This window comes from Mesoplodon mirus (assembly GCF_964341445.2).
Source record: "Mesoplodon mirus genome assembly, chromosome: 20".
NCBI lineage: Eukaryota > Metazoa > Chordata > Mammalia > Artiodactyla > Ziphiidae > Mesoplodon > Mesoplodon mirus.
Window position 1 is genome coordinate 7,858,066 of NC_138996.1, and position 21,010 is coordinate 7,879,075.

The window sequence follows — 21,010 nt, forward strand, 5'->3', positions numbered from 1 at the left end:
AGTTGCTTGGCGGCATGTGGGATCTTCCCAGCCCAGGGCTCGCACCCGTGTCCCCTGAATTGGCAGGCGGATTCTTAACCACTGCACCACCAGGGAAGTCCCATGAAGACCTTTTTTATAAGATAAAAAATATATGAGGTCACATTCTGAGGTTCTGAGTGGACGTGAATTTTTGGGGGGATGCTGTTCAGCCTGGTGTCCTCCCTGATCATTACTCTGACTTTTAACTTTCTGTCTCATGTAATTGTTTACATGGTTCCCCTCTCCCTTCACCCCATGCATCCCCAAGTGGTTGCAAGGAAGATGATGCAGGTGTTGGTGGATTTGGAGAAGCCAGCTTTCTACTAGGCTAGGGCATCAGTAATGGGAAGGTGGCCTTCTCAAACAGTTGTGTCCGACCTAATCCAGGCTGTATGAGTGACTACTCCCGGCAACTCTTGAAAATGTTAAGTTTTGTCTACATAATACATCTTGATGTAGAGAATAAAGTTAGTTTCTACATTTCTTAGAAAAATCTCTCCATCTCTATTATCAGACTGGCTCCAGTGCTTCCGTTAAGTTTCTTAGACATTTTAATTTTACTAGTTCAGGGGAGAATAACCAAGACAGAGTGGTCTGTGGTCAGGTGAATGTGGGGTTCCCTTCTGGGTGGTGTTGCTGATGCATTCTTTTGTTTTCTAGTCTTTAAAATGATAATATTTGTTTCTTGGGTAAGTTTGAATATACAAACTATGTGGTAAATCAAATATGGTGTTTATTCATGTAATTCTGACATCTGAAACTTAACACAAATGATTAATTCTATTTTGAAACAGGTTGGCCTTGGGGAGGCACTGTTGGAGGCTGAAACTATTGAAGAGCAAGAATCTCCTGTTAACTGCTTTAGAAAATTATTTGGTGAGAAAAATTAAATTTTGTATTCATTCCTTATGCTAAGTAGAATATGCTGTGGGTAAGTGTCATTTCAGAAATAAGGTCATTTGTGGAAAGCAGAGGAACTCTTCGTATTATGGGATTTAAATCCGTGTTTATTTTTTCAGTTCGGAAAGCATTTTAAACAACTCCTAAGTTTTTATTATGTAATAGTTGATACCTCTGAAAGAATATGTGTAACCATGTATTTGAGTATGAAGCATACTAATAAACAAACACCTGAATTTCCACCCAAACATCACTCATAATGTGGAATCTGCCTGTGTGTTTCCTTGCTGACTCCATCCACTGGTGTCCCTCTGCACTGCAGTTTTTAAATAAATGTGCCATAAGGGGTTTCTTTTTTGCCTATCTATTTTAGGTACTACATTAAGTGAACTCTGAAATAAATTTTTTTTTTTGCCAGAACCCTAGAGTAGACAAACAGCTTAATCGGTTTTTCCTCATTTTCCCTCTTCAACAGTGTGTGATGTCCTTCCTCTAATAATTAACAACCATGACGTTCGGTTGCCCGCCAATTTGTTGTATAAGTACTTGAACAAAGCAGCTGAATTTTATATCAATTATGTCACTAGGTCTACTCAAACAGAGAGTCAGCATCAAGGTAAGTGGGAATAACCTGCAGTTTATTTTATTGTATTTTTTATTTTGTAAAATTTCAAGCTCAGAAATCCCTCAACATTCTGATTATTCTCCTCTGGATACGTACCAGTTTGATAGTCTTGCTAAAAGATGGTTCCTAGAAGAAAACACTACAGTTAAGAGATGAGACTTCTCTGGACCCAGTTGTACCCCTCGATTGAAGCAGTGAACCTGCTGAACTGTAAGGTTAGCTTCACACGTTAACCACAGCTCAAAGGTCCCTTCCTACTCTACCAGGGACCAGTGGTGGGTCTTTGAATAAAACACACAACATGTTGAGGTTCTGTGTTCTTGCCTCTGGCATGGGGAGTTAGACGTCTTTTCTCTATAAAGTACCGCATAAATAGTAAGTAGTGATGGTAATTGTAAACTACTTTTTTTTCACATCTCAGGTGCCCAAGAAACGTCTGATTTAATGTCACCGAGCAAACGTAGCTCTCAGAAGTACATAATAGAGGGGCTGACTGAAAAATCATCCCAGATCGTGGACCCTTGGGAGAGGTTGTTTAAGATTTTGAATGTTGTTGGAATGAGATGTGACTGGCAGATGGATAAAGGAAGAAGGTACGAAACTGTTCATTTCTAAGATTGTGTAACAAATCTTTTGATCGCATACTCTCTATAAAACAAAATACTTTTTTCTAAAAGCATATAATGTATAGGTACACCTCTGTCTGGGCAAATTCTGTAACACTCAGTATTTATGCAAAAGAGTGTGGTTTTTCACTTTATTAAAAGATTCCCAGCGGAAGTATGAACTCTTAAGATGATGTTGAGCTTGAAGCACTCCTTGGTGTTTAGAGGAAAGAGAAGCTACTAGGCATGTTTGTGTCATGAACTCTTGGCCTGTTGCTGCTCTAATTCAGAAGAGGAATTTGCATCCATATGCAGACAATGAAGAATAATTATACATGCCGAGAGCCACATTTGGTAGTTGTAATGGTTCTATATTGGGGCTTTTCTCTGGTAGACCTTTTGCTGACAAGCCCAGAGTAATTAAATAATTTTTATTGTCCTTCACCTTTCAGAAGCTATGGTGATATTTTGCATAGAATGAAGGATCTCTGCAGATACATGAACAACTTTGATAACGAAGCTCATGCAAAATATAAAAACCAAGTGGTTTATTCCACTATGTTGGTCTTCTTTAAGAATGCATTTCAGTATGTCAACAGCATACAGCCGTCTCTATTCCAAGGTTGGTTTAAGAATTTTAGAGTGTCTCAAAATACTGGCCTCATTGCGGGTGGTGAGGAAGATGAAAATGTTTACCTTAACATCGTTCTTGGATCCGAAAAATTGCGGGGTGATGCCAGAGCTTTCATTAGTTGTTGATTTTTATGTAAGTAAGTTTTCATTAAAAACATACATCAAAGGATGTAGTGGTTCTGTGAAACTACAGATATTGAATGCCTCTGTTCTAAAAAAGCAGCAGATGTAGCTAAGTACTGAAGTAGATTTCACAATGACTTCTCAATAGACAAAGATTTTAAAAATAATATGTATGCATATAAATTCTAGAGAATGTGAAAAACAGGAAAACTACAGGGTGAAATCACCCACAATACTTCTAGTATAACGCAGCTCTCATTTTTGTGTATTGACTATAGTGTTTCATATATTTAGATTTGTTTGGAATTTATAACAATAATGTATGTGTGACTTGGTAGTTTTTCTTTTTTTGGTAATTTTATGCTTCGTGATCATTGTAAATAATTGATAGATAACATAAGAACAAATACAAAGAGGGAACTTTCCCTTGTCCACCACTGAGAAAGAACCTTTATTAACAACTTGGTTTATATCTGTACAGTTTTTCATTTCTGTGTATGTATACTTATTTGTTTACCTAATTGGGATGATACTGAATGTATTTTCACACGATGGTTGAGTAAATTTCCACCTGATATTAAGTACTCTTTTCCTTGCTGCATTTTTAAGTGTTGGTGTTTTCCCTCCATCCACAGGTCCTAATGCCCCTAGCCAAGTTCCACTGGTTCTTCTGGAGGACATATCAAATGTATACGGTGATGTAGAAATTGATCGCAGTAAACACATACATAAAAAGAGGAAACTAGCTGAGGGAAGAGAAAAAACCATGGTAATTCTTTCAGATATAATTGTTAACAGATTATATGTTTATGGTTTGCTAGAAGTGAATCTTTGTAAAACATGGCTCTGGAGCTAAATTGATAAAGCTTAGGTCTTTTAATTATAAAATATAATGACTATATAAAATCAGTGGTTCTCAACTAGAGGTGATTTTGCCACCTGGGTTATTTGACAGTGTCCAAGGACATGTTTGATGGTCATGGCTCAGTGGGGAGGGGTTACTGTTAGGATCTAGTGAACGGAGGCCAGGGTTGCTGTTAAACATGCTCCTGTGCACAAGGAGAGCCCCACAGCAGAGAGTTATCCAGCCCCAAAGGCCGCTAGTGCTGAGGCTGAGGAACCCTGGTGTAAGTCGTTTATACCTGTTTGACTTAGTGCCATCGATTAAATTTAAAAGGCAAAACCAAATAAACTACCTTGGACATGTAGAGGCGGGTGCCGAGGGGCACAGGCTGCCGAACGGGGAGTTCTTAGGCCATCGGGGTAGTAAGTCATAACCCGAGGGGAGATGTCGGAAAGGTCCCATGAAGGAGGTTGGCATTTGATGCCAGCCTTGTAGGGTTCTGTTGTTTGGAATTGGGAAGTAGATTTTGTTAAGAGGGGGCAGCTTGCACAAAGATGCAGGAAACCAGAGAGAGCGAACCATCAGTCTTCTGGTCTGGCCTGCTGGCAAGCCAGGGCCCAGCGCTGATTTTCGAACTCTTTTTAAGCAGAGGAATCCTTTCTTTCAGGGAACACTTTTGTGGAGCCCCGTCATGTGATGTGACAGTGGGGATGCTCTCGGTCAGGTCTCAGCAAACTTTGTCCCATAACATGCCGGGTGGCAAATGTTTCAGGCTTTGCAGGCCATGCATCTCCATTGCAGCTACTCAGCTCTGCTGCTAAAGTGCAGAAACAGCCACAGACAGTGGGAGACGGCGGGGTTTGTCCTGCAGGGCGTAGCGTGCCAGCGCCTCCCCTGGTGGCAGTGTGGGGGCAGCCGGGAGTCTCACCCGCCTCTGTGCCCTCTTCTCTCCGCCTTGCACTCTCTTACCTGCTCTTCTTTTTTTTTCTTTGCGGTACGCGGGCCTCTCACTGTTGTGGCCTCTCCCGTTGCGGAGCACAGGCTCCGGACGCGCAGGCTCAGCGTCCATGGCTCACGGGCCCAGCCGCTCGGCGGCATGTGGGATCTTCCCGGACCGGGGCACGAACCCATGTCCCCTGCATCGGCAGGCGGACTCTCAACCACTGCGCCACCAGGGAAGCCCTTACCTGCTCTTCTTCAGCCCTTGGGTAACATTTAACGAGACCCTGGCTTGATGAGGGACAGGTCTGGAAATCAGTTTAATCTGATGTCTCCCAGGTCCTGGAGTATAAAATGGTTTGGAGCGGGAAGACACGGCCCATTCTGAATGTGCGTGCAAGGGTATTAACCCTTCTGAAACACTAGTTTGTTTCCTTCCACAGAAAAACGCTCAGCCTGCACAATTTTGCTTTGAAGCCCAGCCCTGAACCCCAGGCTGAGGTCTCCGTGCTCACCAGGCCTTCCCAGATGCCCTCTGTCTGCTCTTTGGTTCTTTCCTGACGTCCCCAGGCGGGGTAGCTCTCGTCAGCTCTCCCTTCTGCTTCCTGAGGGCGTGTGGTTTCACAGTAAGACCACAGACACCTCTGGCACCCATGCAGGTGGTAGGTTGTGCGTTCCTCGTCTCAGTGAAAAGCAGTGGCCTGTCATTCAGTGTACGTAGCGCAGCCGCGCCCTGCGTTTCTCTCCATCCCTCCCACCGCCTCCCTGTCCAGGCACCGCGGCCTCTGCCCCGGCTCCCCCGAGTTGTCATCCTCGCTCCCAGCTCGCACCCTCGCCTCCCACAATCTCTCCTCTCCCCGGCAGCCTTAGTGACCTTTTTACAGTGTGAGTCAGACGTGGCTTCTGCCTGTCACGGCTCCCCAGCGCTCTAAGAATAAAATCCAGACCTTTCCTTTGGCGTCAGAGCACGCACTGAGCCGCCCTCGGTGCTGCAGACACGCCGGCTGCCGCTGCTCCTGCCCGGGCCCCGGCGCAGCTCGTAGCCACGCTCTGGGGCGCAGTGCCTCTCTGTGCCTGGCTGGGCCCCGGCGGGCAGTGCTCAGCCCAGAGCCGAGCTCCCTCCCGGAGGCTGCCTCCAAATGGCCACCAGCTTTCTCTTTTTATTACTGTACCTTAATTCTGCGTAGCCCTTATTGCTATTTATTTTTCATTCTTTCTTGGTTGGTTGGTTTTTTGCTGTCCATGTCCCTTCACCAGAGTACAAGCTCCACGGGGCCAGTGACAGTGTCTGGGCATCCATTCGAACGGTGCCTGCGCCCCAGCAGGCCTTCGGTGAGCTCTGGTGCGCGAGGGGATTCACGCGTGCCCTCCCGGGTGTGGGTCCGGGCAGTGGTACAGCTGTTTAGCCTCTGGCCCGTCCGTTCCTCCTTCCATCCTTCGCTCGTCGTGGGCCATCTAGCAGGCTCTGCTCTCATGCTCTGGCCCTCCAGGCAGTCTGGGGTCTCTGTCCCACTGCCTGCCCCACCCAGTGCATGTCCAGCCAGGTCTGTTTGTCCCACTGTGGCAGGGGACATACCTGGTGGCCCATGAGCTCAGCTCACAGACCTGTCTTGTTTTACTCATAGTGTTTTGTTTTGTTTTGTTTTTACTAACCTAGCACCTAAAACTTGGAAGCTTTCTCTCACTATCCAGATGTCTGAGTTCCCTTTAATAATTGGTGTCTCTGATAATGCTGGCCCCTTGTGGAGGCCCACCCCTGCAGTGGGGTGGACATTCTCCCCGCAGCCTAAGTGCCTGCTCACGTGACCGGCCAGGCAGCTGGAGCCGGGGGCAGTCTTCCCTGTGGGCAGGGTGTCCTCACCACATACACTCATGTACCTTCCCTGAGGTCAGGACTTCGGCTTCAGACCATCCCCGCAGAGCCTCAGAGTGCATTTCTGTATTTCGAAATCAATTTCTCTAAATTGTACAGACTGTTTGGAACTCCACACTATCCCCACCACATCTGAGGCTCTTCCGGAAACTCCTGATCTCATTTTGAGGCAGGAATGTGTTCCATGAGTTGCCACGGTGATGAACACACCATTCCCATTACTGTATCTCACTAGATGGCCCACGTGTGGCCCACATGTGGCCCTGATGAGCTAGGATGCCTGACAAATGGGTTTTGGTTTTGAAAGGAATTGGGATGTGTCATTACTAGGGGGATAAGAATATGAAGCTAACTAGGGTGGGACGGGGAGGGTCCCCAGCTGTCAAGGAATGGGGAGAAAGGTGGGTAGTGGGAGGGAGGTGCCAATTTTTTCTGAGTTTAGCTTGAGGATTGGAGCTTTTTTTGTTTGTTTTAACTATAGTTGTTTTACAATGTTGTGTTAGTTTCAGGTGTACAACTTCAGATTCTTTTCTATGTTATTACAAGATATTGAATATAGTTCCCTGTGCTGTGCAGTAGGTCCTTGTTGGTTATCTATTTTATATATAGTAGTCTTTATCTATTAATCCCATACTCCTAATTTATCTCCCCCCGCCCCCCCTTTCCCCTTGGTCACCATAAGTTTCTTTTTTATATCTGTGAGTTTGTTTCTGTTTTGTAAGTAAGTTTATTTGTGTCTTTTTTAGATTCTACATACAAGTCGTATAATATTTGTCTTTCTCTGACTTACTTCACTTAGTATAATAGGTCCATCCATTGTTGCTGCAAATGGCATTATTTCGTTCTTTTTTGTGGCTGAGTAGAGTTCCATTGTACATATATACCACACCTTCTTTATCCATTCATCTGTTGATGGACACTTGGGTTGCTTTCATGTTTTGACTATTGTGAATAGTGCTGCTATGAAGATTGGGGTGCGTGTATATTTTCCAATTAGACTTTTCGTCTTTTCCACATATATGCCCAGGAGTGGGATTGCTGGGTCGTATGGTAGTTCTATTTTTAGTTTTTTAAGGAACCTCCATACTGTTCTCCATAGCGGCTGCACCAATTTACATTCCCACCAACAGTGCAGGAGGGTTCCCTTTGCTCCACACCCTCTCCAACGTTTATTATTTGTAGACTTTTTAGTGATGGCCATCTTGACCACTGTGAGGTGATACCTCATTGTAGTTTTGATTTCCATTTCTCTAATAGTGTTGTTGAGCATCTTTTCACGTGCCTGTTGCCATCTGTATGTCTGTGTAGGTCCTCTGCACATTTTTTGATTGGGTTGTTTGTTTCTTTGATATTGAGCTGCATGAGCTGTCTGTATATTTTGGAAATTAACGCCTTGTTGGTTGCATTGTTTGCAAATATTTTCTCCCAGTCCGTTGGTTGTCTGTTCGTTTTGCTTATGATTTTCTTTTTTTTTTTAAACATCTTTACTGGAGTATAATTGCTTTACAATGCTGTGTTAGTTGCTGCTGTATAACAAAGTGAATCGGCTGTACATATACATATATCCCCATATCTCCTCCCTCTTGCATCTCTCCCTCCCATCCTCCCTACCCCACCCCTCTAGGTGGTCACAGAGTACGAGCTGATTTCCCTGCACTATGCAGCAGCTTCCCACTAGCTATCTGTTTTACACTTGGTAGTATATGTATGTTCATGCCACTCTCTCACTTCATCCCAGCTTACCCTTCCCCCTCCCTGTGTCCTCAAGTTCGTTCTCTACGTCTGCATCTTTATTCCTGTCCTGCCCCTAGGTTCTTCAGAACCACTGTTTTTTTTTTAGATTCCATATATATGTGTTACCATACGGTATTTGTTTTTCATTCTGACTTACTTCACTCTGTATGACAGACTCTAGGTCCATCCACCTCACTCAAATAACTCAATTTCATTTCTTTTTATGGCTGAGTAATATTCCAGTGTATATATGTGCCCCATCTTCTTTATCCATTCATCTGTCGATGGACACTTAGGTTGCTTCCATCTCCTGGCTATTGTAAATAGAGCTGCAATGAACATTGTGGTACATGACTCTTTTTTTTTTTTTTTTTTTTTTTCAGTATGCGGGCCTCTCACTGTTGTGGCCTCTCCCATTGCGGAGCACAGGCTCCAGACATGCAGGCCCAGCGGCCATGGCTCACGGGCCCAGCCGCTCTGCGGCATGTGGGATCCTCCCGGACCGGGGCGCGAACCCGTGTCCCCTGCATCGGCAGGCGGACTCTCAACCACTGCGCCACCAGGGAAGCCCCATGACTCTTTTTGAACTATGGTTTTCTCAGGATATATGCCCAGTAGTGGGATTGCTGGGTCATATGGTAGTTCTATTTTTAATTTTTTAAGGAATCTCCATACTGTTCTCTATAGTGGCTGTATCCATTTACATTCCCACCAACAGTGCAAGAAGGGTTCCCTTTTCTCCACACCTCCTCCAGCATTTATTGTTTGTAGATTTTTTGATGATGGCCATTCTGACTGGTGTGAGGTGATACCTCATTGTAGTTTTGATTTGCATTTCTCTAATGGTTAGTGATGTTGAGCATCCTTTCACGTGTTTGTTGGCAATCTGTATATCTTCTTTGGAGAAATGTCTATTTAGGTCTTCTGCCCATTTTTGGATTGGGTTGTTTGTTTTTTTGATATTGAGCTACAGGAGCTGCTTGTAAATTTTAGAGATTAGTCCTTTGTCAGTTGCTTTGTTTACAAATATTTTCTTCCATTATGAGGGTTGTCTTTTCCTCTTGTTTATGGTTTTCTTTGCTGTGCAAAAGCTTTGAAGTTTCATTAGGTCCCATGTGTTTATTTTTGTCTTTATTTCCATTTCTCTAGGAGGTGGGTCAAAAAGGATCTTGCTGTGATTTATGTCATAGAGTGTTCTGCCTATGTTTTCCTCTAAGAGTTTTATAGTGTCTCGCCTTACATTTAGGTCTTTAATCCATTTTGAGTTTGTTTTTATATACGGTGTTATGGAGTGTTCTAATTTCATTCTTTTACATGTAGCTGTCCAGTTTTCCCAGCACCACTTATTGAAGAGGCTGTCTTTTTTCCATTGTATATTCTTGCCGCCTTTATCAAAGATAAGGTGACCATATGTGTATAGGTTTATCTCTGGGCTTTCTATCCTGTTCCATTGATCTATATTTCTGTTTCTGTGCCAGTACCATACTGTCTTGATTACTGTAGCTTTGTAATATAGTCTGAAGTCAGGAAGTCTGATTACTCCAACTCCATTTTTCTTTCTCAAGATTGCTTTGGCTATTTGGGGTCTTTTGTGTTTCCATACAAATTGTGAAATTTTTTGTTCTACTTTTGTGAAAAATGCCATTGGTAGTTTGATAGGGATTGCATTGAATCTTTAGCTCTCTTTGGGTAGTGTAGTCATTTTCACAACATTGATTCTTCCAATCCAAGAACATGGTATATCTCTCCATCTATCTGTATTGTCTTTAATTTCTTTCATCAGTGTCTTATAGTTTTCTGCATACAGGTCTTTTGTCTCCTTAGGTAGGTTTATTCCTAGGTATTTTACTCTTTTTGTTGCAGTGGTAAATGGGAGTGTTTCATGAATTTCTCTTTCAGATTTTTCATCATTGATGTATAGGAATGCAAGAGATTTCTGTGCATTAATTTTGTATCCTGCTATGCAAATCAAACAATGTGATATACCATATTAAGAAACTGAAGGATAAAAACCATATGATAATCTTAATGGATGCAGAAAAAGCTTTTGACAAAATTCAACACCCATTTATGATAAAAACCTTCCAGAAAGTAGGCATAGAGGGAACCTACCTCAACATAATAAAGGCCATATATGACAAACCCACAGCCAACATTGTTCTCAGTGGTGAAAAACTGAAACCATTTCCTCTAAGATCAGGCACAAGACAAGGTTGCCCACTCTCACCACTGTTATTCAACATAGTTTTCGAAGTTTTAGCCACAGCAGTCAGAGAAGGAAAAGAAATAAAAGGAATCCAAATCGGAAAAGAAGAAGTAAAACTGTCACTGTTTGTAGATGACATGACACTATACATAGAGAATCATGAAGATGCTACCAGAGGGCTTCCCTGGTGGTGCAGTGGTTACGAATCCACCTGCCAATGCAGGGGACACGGGTTTGAGCCCTGGTCTGGGAAGAACCCACATGCCACGGAGCAACTAAGCCCATGCGCCACAACTACTGAGCCTGCACTCTAGAGCCCGCCAGCCACAACTACTGAAGTCTGCACACCTAGAGCCTGTGCTCTGCAACAAGAGAAACCACCGCAGTGAGGAGCCCCCACACCACAATGAAGAGTAGCCCCCGCTTGCCTCAACTAGAGAAAGCCCGCGTGCAGCAACGAAGGCCCAACGCCGCCAAAAACAAAACAAAACAAAAAGAAAAGATGCTACCACAAAACTACTAGAGCTAATCAATGAATTTGGTAAAGTAGCAGGATACTAAATTAATGCACAGAAATCTCTGGCATTCCTATGAGTTTCTTTGCTGAGCAAAAGCTTATAAGTTTGATTAGGTGCCATTTGTTTGTTTTTGTTTTTATTTCTTTCGCCTTGGGAGACTGATCTAAGAAAATATTACTATGATTAATGTCTGAGAATGTTTTGCCTATGTTCTCTTATAGGTGTTTTATGGTGTCATGCTTTATATATAAGTCTTTAGGCCATTTTGAGTTTATTTTTGTTTATGGTTTGAGGGAGTGTTCTAATTTCATTGATTTGCATGTGGCTCTCCAGCTTTCCCAGAACCACTTGCTGAAGAGACTGTCTTTTCTCCACTGTATATTCTTGCCTCCTCTGTTGAAGATTAATTGACCAGAGGTGTGTGGGTTTATTTCTGGTCTCTATTCTGTTCCATTGATCTATATGTCTGTTTTTGTGCCAATACCATGCTATTTTGATTACTATAGCTTTGTAGTATTGTCTGAAGTCTGGGAGGGTTATGCCTCCAGCTTTGTTCTTTTTCCTGAGAATTGCTTTGGCAATTCTAGGTCTTTTGTGGTTCCATATAAATTTTAGGATTATTTGTTATAGCTGTGTGAAAAATGTCATAGGTAATTTGATAAAGGATCACATTAAATCTGTAGATTGCTTTTGGTAGTATGGCCATTTTAACAATATCAATTCTTCCATTTCAAGAGCATGGGATACCTTTCCATTTCTTTGAGTCATCTTCAGTTTCCTTTATTGGTGTTTTAGAGTTCTCAGCATATAGGTCTTTCACCTCCTTGATTAGGTTTATTCCTAGGTTTATTTATTTTTTGACCTGATTTTAAATAGGTTTTTTTTTTTTACTTTCTCTTTCTGATATTTCATTGTTAGTGTGAAGAAATGTAACAGATTTTTGTATATTTATCTTGTATACTGCTACCTTGCTGAATTCATTTATTAGTTCTAATAGTTTTTGTGTGGAGTCTTTAGGATTTTCTATATAGAGTATCATTTCTTCTGCATACAATGACAGTTTTACCTCTTCCTTTCCAATTTGAATACCTTTTATTTCTTTTTCTTGTCTAATTGCTGGGTTAGGACTTCCAATACTGTGTTGAATAGAAGTGGTAAGTGGGCATCCTTGTCTTGTTCCAGATTTTAGTGGGAAGGCTTTCAGCTTTTCACCATTGAGTATTATGTCGGCTGTGGGTTTGTCGTAAGTGGTTTTATTATGTTGAGGTATGTTCATTCCCACTTTGGTGAGAACTTTCATCATGAATGGATGTTGAGTTTTGTTTTGTTTTGTTTTTTTCTTATTTATTTTTTGGCTGCATTGGGTCTTCATTGCTGCACAAGGGCTTTCTCTAATTGCAGTGAGCAGGGGCTACTCTTCGTTGTGGTGCACAGGCTTCTCATCGCGGTGGCTTCTCTTGTTGCGGAGCATGGGCTCTAGGCGTGCAGGCTTCAGTAGTTGCAGCATGCAGGCTCAGTAGTTGCGGCACGTGGACCCTAGAGTGCACGGGCTTCAGTAGTTGCAGCGCATGGGCTCAGTATTTGTGGCACGCAGGCTCTAGGGTGTGTGGGCTTCAGTAGTTGTGGCGCACAGGCTTAGTTGCTCCGCAGCATGTGGGACCTTCCTGGACTAGGGATCGAATCTGTGTCCCGTGCATTGGCAGGCGGATTCTTAACCACTGCGCCATCAGGGAAGTCCAGATGTTGAGTTTTATCAAATGCTTTTTCTGCATCTGTTGAGATAATCATGTGGTTTTTGTCTTTTTTTTTGTTAATATAGTGTATCACATTGATTGATTTAGTGTTATGTTGAACCATCCTTGTGACCCTGGAATGAATCTAACTTGATCATGGGTGTATGATCATTTTTGTGTATTGTTGGATTCAGTTTGCTAATATTTTGTTGAGGATTTTTGCATCTATATTTATCAAAGATATTGACCTGTAATTTTCTTTTTTTGTAGTGTCTTTGTCTGGTTTGGTATCAGGGTGATGGTGGCTTCATAGAATGACTTTGGGAGTGCTCCCTCCTCTTCAGTCTTTTGGAAGAGTTTGAGAAGGATTGGTATGAGTTCTTCTTTGTGTGTTTGGTAGAATTCCCCAGTGAAGCCATCTCATCCTGGACTTTTGTTTACAGGGAGTTTTTTAAATTACAGATTCTGTTTTAGTGATTGGTCTGTTCAGAGTATCTGTTTCTTCTTGATTAAGTTTTGACAGGCTGTATGTTTCTAGAAACTTGTCCATTTCTTCTAGGTTGTCCCATTTCATTGGCATATAACTGTTCATAGTATTCTCTTATGATTTTTTTTTGTTTCTCCAGTATTGGTTGTTATTTCTCCTCTTTCATTTCTTATTTTATTTAGTTCCTCCCTTTTCTTCTTGGTGAGCCTGGCTAGAGGTTTGTTGGTTTTGTTTATGAGGATTGGAGCTTTTAGCTGAAATATTTTTACGTTTTTTTTTTTTTTTTTTTTTTTTTGCGGTATGCGGGCCTCTCACTGTTGTGGCCTCCCCCGTTGCGGAGCACAGGCTCCGGATGCGCAGGCCCAGCGGCCATGGCTCACGGGCCCAGCCGCTCCGCGGCATATGGGATCCTCCCAGACCGGGGCACGAACCCGTATCCCCTGCATCGGCAGGCGGACTCTCAACCACTGCACCACCAGGGAGGCCCTTTTTACGTATTTTTAATAAATTTTATTGAATCTAAAAAATTGAGTTGATTCCGTTGATTTACAGTGTTGTATTTCTTCTGTACAGCAAATTGATTCAGTTATACATATATATTCTTTTTAATATTCTTTTCCATTATGGTTTATTACAGGCTATTGAATATAGTTCCCTGTGCTATACAGTAGAATCTTGTTTTTTATCCATTCTATATATAATAGTTTGCATCTGTTAATCACAAACTCCCAGTTCTTCTCTCCCCCATTCCTACCCTTGGCAACCAGAAGTCTCTTCTCTATGTCTGTGCGTCTGTTTCTGTTTCATAGATGTGTTTATTTGTACATGTTTTTAGATGGTCTTAGTGGGGTAAAAATCTGAAGGGAAAATTTAATTTGGGTCAGTGAATTAATAAAAATGACGTAGGTGGAATAAAAGATTCAAGAAATTTTCAGGAAAATAAAGTGAAATGGAGCTTTTTTGACTTTACTTGTTTTTGGCAAAAAGTCTGACCATACTCAGTGGCATTTACAATAGTTGCCTTTCTCTGAGGCCCTCTCTTTTCTTTGGCTTTATTTGAGATGAAGAGCAAGAAATGCAGGAAAGTTTATTATAAAGTAAAATGGGTAAGTGCAGACAAATGTAATTCCTGGCCAGACACCTTGCACTGGGTGGCCATTGGAGAAGTTATATGCAGTGAACAAAAGATAAGTAACAGTTTCTCTTAATTATTTCTCAGAGGACTCAGGCTTTAATTTTATTGCACCTTACAGAACAAACTGTTTCTTGGAAGCAATTTAAATGTCACATATTGGAAAAAAGTAAACTGTAAAACAGGTGCTACTTAATTAAGCTATATCCCTAAATGTAAAAATGTAAGTTTGGGCTTTTATAACATTGATATATTTTTTAAGTTATTGGAAGTTTTAACTCTATAGCTTTACTCTGAAGCCAACATAAGCTTAGAATTTATCATCAGAAAAACCTTAATTTTAAAAGTAACTATCATGTGTGAAAGGATGAAAATTTTATGTTACTTTTTTTTTTTTTTTGCGGTACGCGGGCCTCTCACTGCTGTGGCCTCTCCCGTTGCGGAGCACAGGCTCTGGATGCGCAGGCTCAGTGGCCATGGCTCACGGGCCCAGCCGCTCCGTGGCATGTGGGTTCTTCCCGGACCAGGGCACGAACCCATGTCCCCTGCATCGGCAGGCGGACTCAACCACTGTGCCACCAGGGAAGCCCTTATGTTACTTTTTAAAGCTAAATTGTTAAATTCAAAAAAATTGTATTATACTCATGATAGTATCCTTTGATATGAAATTCATATAATAATCAGAATTGGCAGCAATAAACGTAATAATGTTTAAGTAGTGACTATCTTTATAACTTTAATCACGTCCTTCACATTCTCTAAGCAGAGTTCGGACGATGAAGACTGTTCGGCAAAAGGAAGGAATCGTCACATCGTTGTCAATAAGGCAGAACTTGCTAACTCGATCGAGGTGTTGGAAAGCTTTAAGCTGGCCAGAGAGAGCTGGGAGCTGCTCTATTCCCTGGAATTCCTTGACAAGGGTAAGGCATGCTTATCCTGTTGTGATATTTCATTTTTTATGTGAAATCTTCATGCCGAACAGGTTCATTATTCTACTCGAAATGTCAAGTCACTAACGGCGAATTAAATTGATTACAGTAGTTCACACACTTCATAGGATTTTTTCTGAGCAGGAAATCTAATCAGTTATAAATACTCAAGTAACCATTTACCGCTTAGCTCCTGCACTGGGGGTGTATTATAATCAGGGTTGGGGTGGACTTGGGGGGGGGGTCTTCCTGTTAACATTTATATTGCTGGCCTTTTTTCTTGCTGGGTTTGTCTGGTGCTTTCAGCTGCTCTGCCCACTGCTTTGTGTCCCCTCCAGCCACATGTGACTAAGGCTGCAGAAGGTGGTGTTGTGATGCCTGACTTGACTCCGTTGCTCGAAAGCCCAAATTCCAAACACTGCAGAAAGCCCGCTTTGAGCATAGACAGAGATGAGAGGGAGTTTCCTCTGTATAATAGTTACACTATTTACACTATTACGGTATTTACACTATTACACTATTGAGTATTTCAACACTACTCAGAAATCACTAGCACTCTGCTAACCAGCATATTTTCCTGTACTTTGGGATCAAGGCCGTTACTTTCCTCCTGGCCAGTGGACATTTGTCCCTGGCCTGCTCCTGTCACGTGCCTCTACAGGCCCCTCGTTTGATGTGTCATGTCATAGTTTCTCAGTAAACATTGCATCATCCGGTTCCTCCTTGTCACATCTAGAATGGTGAACAGGTATGTGACTTTTGGAGGGGATGTTTTTCTTTAGGTATAAAGCGACTTAAAAAAATGAGTGAAACTCCTAGTGTCATATATTTATTACTTTAAATGGGTGAAAGCAAAGCAGTTTAAAAGATGAAGTAATGTGTGAAAAGCATCTTGAGCAGCTGCTAGCACACGATGTGTGCTTAGTAAGTGTTGGTGCCTAATAAGATTATTGCTTGTGTATTACTGGTAAGTATTCCGCCCTAACTTTACTCTCTAACTGACAGTCCAGACCATTGTTTTAGAAATCAAAGTCTAAAGTTACGTCCATTTTTTGGTAATTTGTTTCTCTCTGACTATCGTTCTCTTGGTGGGTGTGTCAGTTTTATTCTCTGCCTCTGTGTTACCTATTTCTGGTAAATTAGCTTTTGAATTCTCGCTCAGAATTTACAAGAATTTGTTTGGCGTGGAAGACGGATACTTGGCTCTGGTTGAGAATCTTCCTCAATGATGTGATCATCTATCAGGTAATGTGTGTTTAAGTACCTGTGTCTTGACAGGACCGCGGTGGCTGCGAGCATCTTCAGCGTGAAGGTGTGTGCGTTTCCTCCCGCTCTGAAGGCAGATGTTCTGCCTTCACTGATGAGGGGATTGTGGTCCACTTTCAGCTGAGAACAGCTCCGGACGGCAGGCCCACATCTGGGTTACTTTTGGGGGGTCCAATCACACCCCTCTGTAAAAGTAAGAGTTTTATTTCTCAGTGAAAGACAAACACTGCTCACCCCTCCTCTCTGCTCTGGGGGAGCCCTGCTGCCTTGCTCTGCTGTCCTCGAGCTGCTTATGTCCAGAAGGGAGCGGGGATTCAGTAACGAGAGGGAGGCTTCCAACCCCCGTTGTTGAAATGGGCAGGTTGCAGCTTCCAGCCTTCATGAAGGGGAAATGGTATCAGTAGAAAAATATTCATAAAGAAGTAGTATATCCAAAATGTACCCGACCAGAGAGCTTGTGTCATTTTATTTAGTCTCAAGAATTAAGACTAGAAAGAAAAACCTTTGTATTTATGAAGTCCACCCTACAGATCCTCCACGTAGCTTTAGCTAAGTTGGTTTGATTCCGTAGCTAAGTCTCCATTCCCTCCTCAAATGATTAAGCACAGGTGCCTGATTTGTGGTTGCTTGCTAGGGGCGTAATTAGCTCTGGAGATTCTTTAATGGCACTGTGTTTCCCTCCTTGCTGTGTGACTTTCTAAGGGTCAATATAAAAAGGCCATAGCCAGCCTGCACCACTTGGCAGCTCTCCAGGGACCACTTCCCCAGCCACAGATCTCGGGACAGGGGACCTTGGAGCATCAGAGGGCGCTCATCCAGCTGGCGACCTGCCACTTTGCCTTGGGGGAGTACAGAGTGAGTACTGGGTGCCTGGCACGGGGACACGCAGGCGCACTCGGCGACCCTGGGGCTTTCTTTTTTTTTTTTCCCAGAGTGGCTTTTTAATTCAGTGCATGTTTACTTGAAGCTTGCTCTTTCTGCCTAGATTTTATTATCTAATCTGCTGGTGAAAAGCTTAGTGATGCTGTTTAATTTCCTCCTTTCTACAGCTTCCTGCAAGTTAGGCTTCCATACTTTTCACATTTCCCGCTCATTATTCCATTTGTTGGAGGATGATTTTTACTTTCTTGCCTGGAATCCCTTTAGAGTGGAGTCAGTCCTCTTGTACTTGGACAGAAGAGGCCTTCACCAAGTGGGAGATGGAGATTCACAATAGCTTATCTGAACCTCAGGTTCTCTCTTTATGTGGTGGTGACACCTCCTAGGGGTGTTGCAGGAGCAGCTGCGTGAACAGACGTGTCTTCTCCACACTGTGAGCCCCTCCTCACATGGTGGCCGCACAGCTTCGGTCCGCAGTAAACACCTGCATGTGGTGAGCGTGATCAGCACAGCTTTATATGCACAGTTACTGGATAGATTCAAGTCACACCTTAACACACAAACTCTGATTTCTTCTTGTCTCTCTATATGTTAAGTTGATTACTTTGTGATTAAAAACCCTAAATTAATTTTTTTTTTTAGATGTTGGGGGTAGGAGTTTATTAATTAATTAATTTATTTTTGCTGTGTTGGTTCTTCGTTTCTGTGTGAGGGCTTTCTCTAGTTGTGGCATGCAGGGGCCACTCTTCATCGCAGTGCATGGGCCTCTCACTATCACTGCCTCTCTTGTTGAGGAGCACAGGCTCCAGACGCGCAGGCTCAGTAGTTGTGGCTCGTGGGCCCAGTTGCTCTGCGGCATGTGGGATCCTCCCAGACCAGGGCTCAAACCCGTGTCCCCTGCTTTGGCAGGCAGATTCTCAACCACTGTGCCACCAGGGAAGCCCCCTAAATTAAATTTTTTAACTTGAACTTTGAAATGTGATTTATAATTTGCCGTGATGAATTTTAGAAAGAAAAAGTTAATAAGTATGTGAAGTATGTGCATTTAAAATTGAAATGCTTTTCTACCATCACTTACGTTGTCAGGTGCCTAATTCTAAGTTTCAATTGATTCCTTTTGAGAACTTAAGAGAGCACGTAGTTATGCATACAGATACACGTGTCACGTAGAATTAGACAGCCGTGCACGGTACTGCTGTTCTGCATTGTACGAGGGAACGTACAATAAACTGGTAGATTTGATTAAGCTACGCAGACTCATTCTCTTTGAGGGCTCCTGTTACCACCTCCGTGCGGGTCGCTCTTAGGCTTTCATCTTTGGTTTCTACCTTACCCGATTCCTGAGTCTCTGACTGCCTGTCTTTGGCTGGGACTCAGCATGTCCAGATGTGCATTTCCTTAGTTCTCTGGACCTTAGACACCACCTGTCAAGGCACAGAGACTCTTACTCAAGCTGGTCCTTTTGTCTCTTCCAGGATGGGGCACCAGTGCTTTTGGCACAGTACCTTTTATTTCCACTGCCACCACCCTAACCCCCGGCTTTTAACTGAGTTTGTTGCCTGTAACCATTTTTCCAACCCTATAAGTTATGGTCAACTCTCTACAACATTCCTGTCATTATTCCATTTCATTGAGGTGTTGACTTCCTGGGTGCCCCAGGGTGGGATCCCTGTGTTCAAAGACATCTAATTTGAGTTGGAGAGAGAAGTACAGGTGTTTATGTAAGACAGTTAAAAATCCAGTGCTAGCGGTTTGCCTCAGACCTGTGCACAGCAGTCATTCAGGGAAGGGTGGTTTCACCCGGGCCCGCACCCTCAGGGAAAGATTTACGGGACAGCCTGGCTGAAGGTGGGTATTGAAGGAGGGCGGCATATGATTCTGAGTTAACTCCTGGTCCCACTACTCACTAGCGCTGTGACCTGTCTAACTCCAGGGTTCAAGTTCTTAACTACCCAGCTGCCGACCTCTCAAAGCTGGAGCTCACGACCCTGTGGCCATGGGTGATTCTGGATGTGCCAGGATACTGACCCCTCAGCCCCAGGCAGTTAGCTGTGGCTTGGGCAGCTAAGCCCCGGGTCATTTGCTGCCAGCTCCGAGCAGCCTTACAAATACTATTTTCTGGACGTGCCAAGACATGAAAAAGGTTGGGAAGCCTGGATTTGAGATTCCACTTCGTCATCTATAAAATGGGGGTAGTAGGGGGTTGTGCCTGACACACAGGAAGTGCTCCCTCAGCCGATTCTGACTGTTACTGCTGGAATGTGATGGGTGGACAGAGGTGATGCCCTGCTCTCTGTGGCTCGAGACCACCTGCTCCGCGGGGCACCTGGGGCCGCCTCTCATCCAGCAGCATGTCATTGGTCCAGTTTCATGTCTGTTTCCTAAACCACGCCCTCCTTCCTCTCAGGGGAATCGCCAGAACCAGTAGAAAGCCTTCCCCACATCTTTCTCTCCTCCTTTGAAAACCCGTTTTGCTCTTTTCCATATTTCAGATCCTGCCCCCCTTTAAGGCTTAGATCACCTTCCTGCCTGAAATTTTTCCTGCTAGTTTACCCTGTGGGTGTTTCTACTTAGCTTTAAATTATGCTCTAAACATAACATTTTAGTCCGCCACCATGTGTCCCATTTTGTTAATTTTTCTATTCAGTGAGTTAGTAAATGTCCTTAAGATGGGGACCATTGGATTCTTTTGGATTCCACTGTGCTGTGAAACACTTTGGTAGTTTAGTTAATACTTGATTAATTTTTAGGTTTTGTTCTTTTTTTTTTTTTTGCAGTACATGGGCCTCTCACTGTTGTGGCCTCTCGCGTTGCGGAGCACAGGCTCCGGACGCGCAGGCTCAGCGGCCATGGCTCACGGGCCCAGCCGCTCCACGGCATGTGGGATCCTCCCGGACCGGGGCACGAACCCGTGTCCCCTGCATCGGCAGGCGGACTCTCACCCACTGCGCCACCAGGGAAGCCCCATGTTCTTTTGTTTTTTAACAGTGAAGGATGAGTTAGTGTTCCCTGAATGGCCTAGTACACGGATGTAACCTCAGTTATTTTTCTACGCTTGCTGTCAAGCAGACAGTACTGGGCACGTGGCGTCCCGGGGCCGTGCTCCCGAGCTCTGTGCACAGGTGGCCCCACTTGCGCTGCAGAGGTTTTCGTTACGTAGATGTGGTTTCAGTCAGAAACTTTCAGTTAGTTCCTTCTGGTCTTGTCTTCTCTAGATGACGTGTGAGAAAGTCCTGGATTTGATGTGCTGCATGGTCCTCCCCATCCAGGACGGAGGCAAGCCACAGGAAGAACCCTCAAAAATAAAGCCCAAGTTTAGAAAAGGTACGGTGACAAAGTTTATTTTTATTTTATAGAAATAGCTTTAGGACCTGAGGCTGGGAATTGTTTGTAACTCCTGACAACATAATACCGTGTGACCTGCAGAGCCTGACAAATTGTATAAGAAGCGAAGTGCTCACCAAGCTTCTCGTGGCTCTGATTTCAGAAGCAGCCGTACCTCTGTCCTTCTTCCACAGTTCTCGTCAATTCCTGAGCTTGTTGGCTCTTTGACGAATATCAGT

The 21,010-nt window shown here is 43.4% G+C and overlaps 1 protein-coding gene across 6 annotated transcripts in view; it reads left to right on the forward strand.

The window, feature by feature from the left end:
* INTS10 (integrator complex subunit 10) overlaps positions 1-21,010 on the forward strand; it is a 38,161-nt gene that overhangs the window by 5,396 nt on the left and 11,755 nt on the right. For 4 of the 6 annotated variants that reach the window (XM_082608427.1, XM_082608423.1, XM_082608425.1 and 1 more), the window contains 9 exons: positions 816-897; positions 1,397-1,537; positions 1,968-2,139; positions 2,604-2,773; positions 3,543-3,676; positions 15,137-15,293; positions 16,465-16,547; positions 17,271-17,423; positions 20,663-20,771. In XM_082608427.1, the coding sequence (XP_082464553.1) occupies positions 816-897; positions 1,397-1,537; positions 1,968-2,139; positions 2,604-2,773; positions 3,543-3,676; positions 15,137-15,293; positions 16,465-16,547; positions 17,271-17,423; positions 20,663-20,771 (1,201 nt within the window). The remainder of the gene's footprint in view (positions 1-815; positions 898-1,396; positions 1,538-1,967; positions 2,140-2,603; positions 2,774-3,542; positions 3,677-15,136; positions 15,294-16,464; positions 16,548-17,270; positions 17,424-20,662; positions 20,772-21,010) is intronic. The other 2 variants (XM_082608424.1, XM_082608426.1) reach the window with 1 other exon arrangement.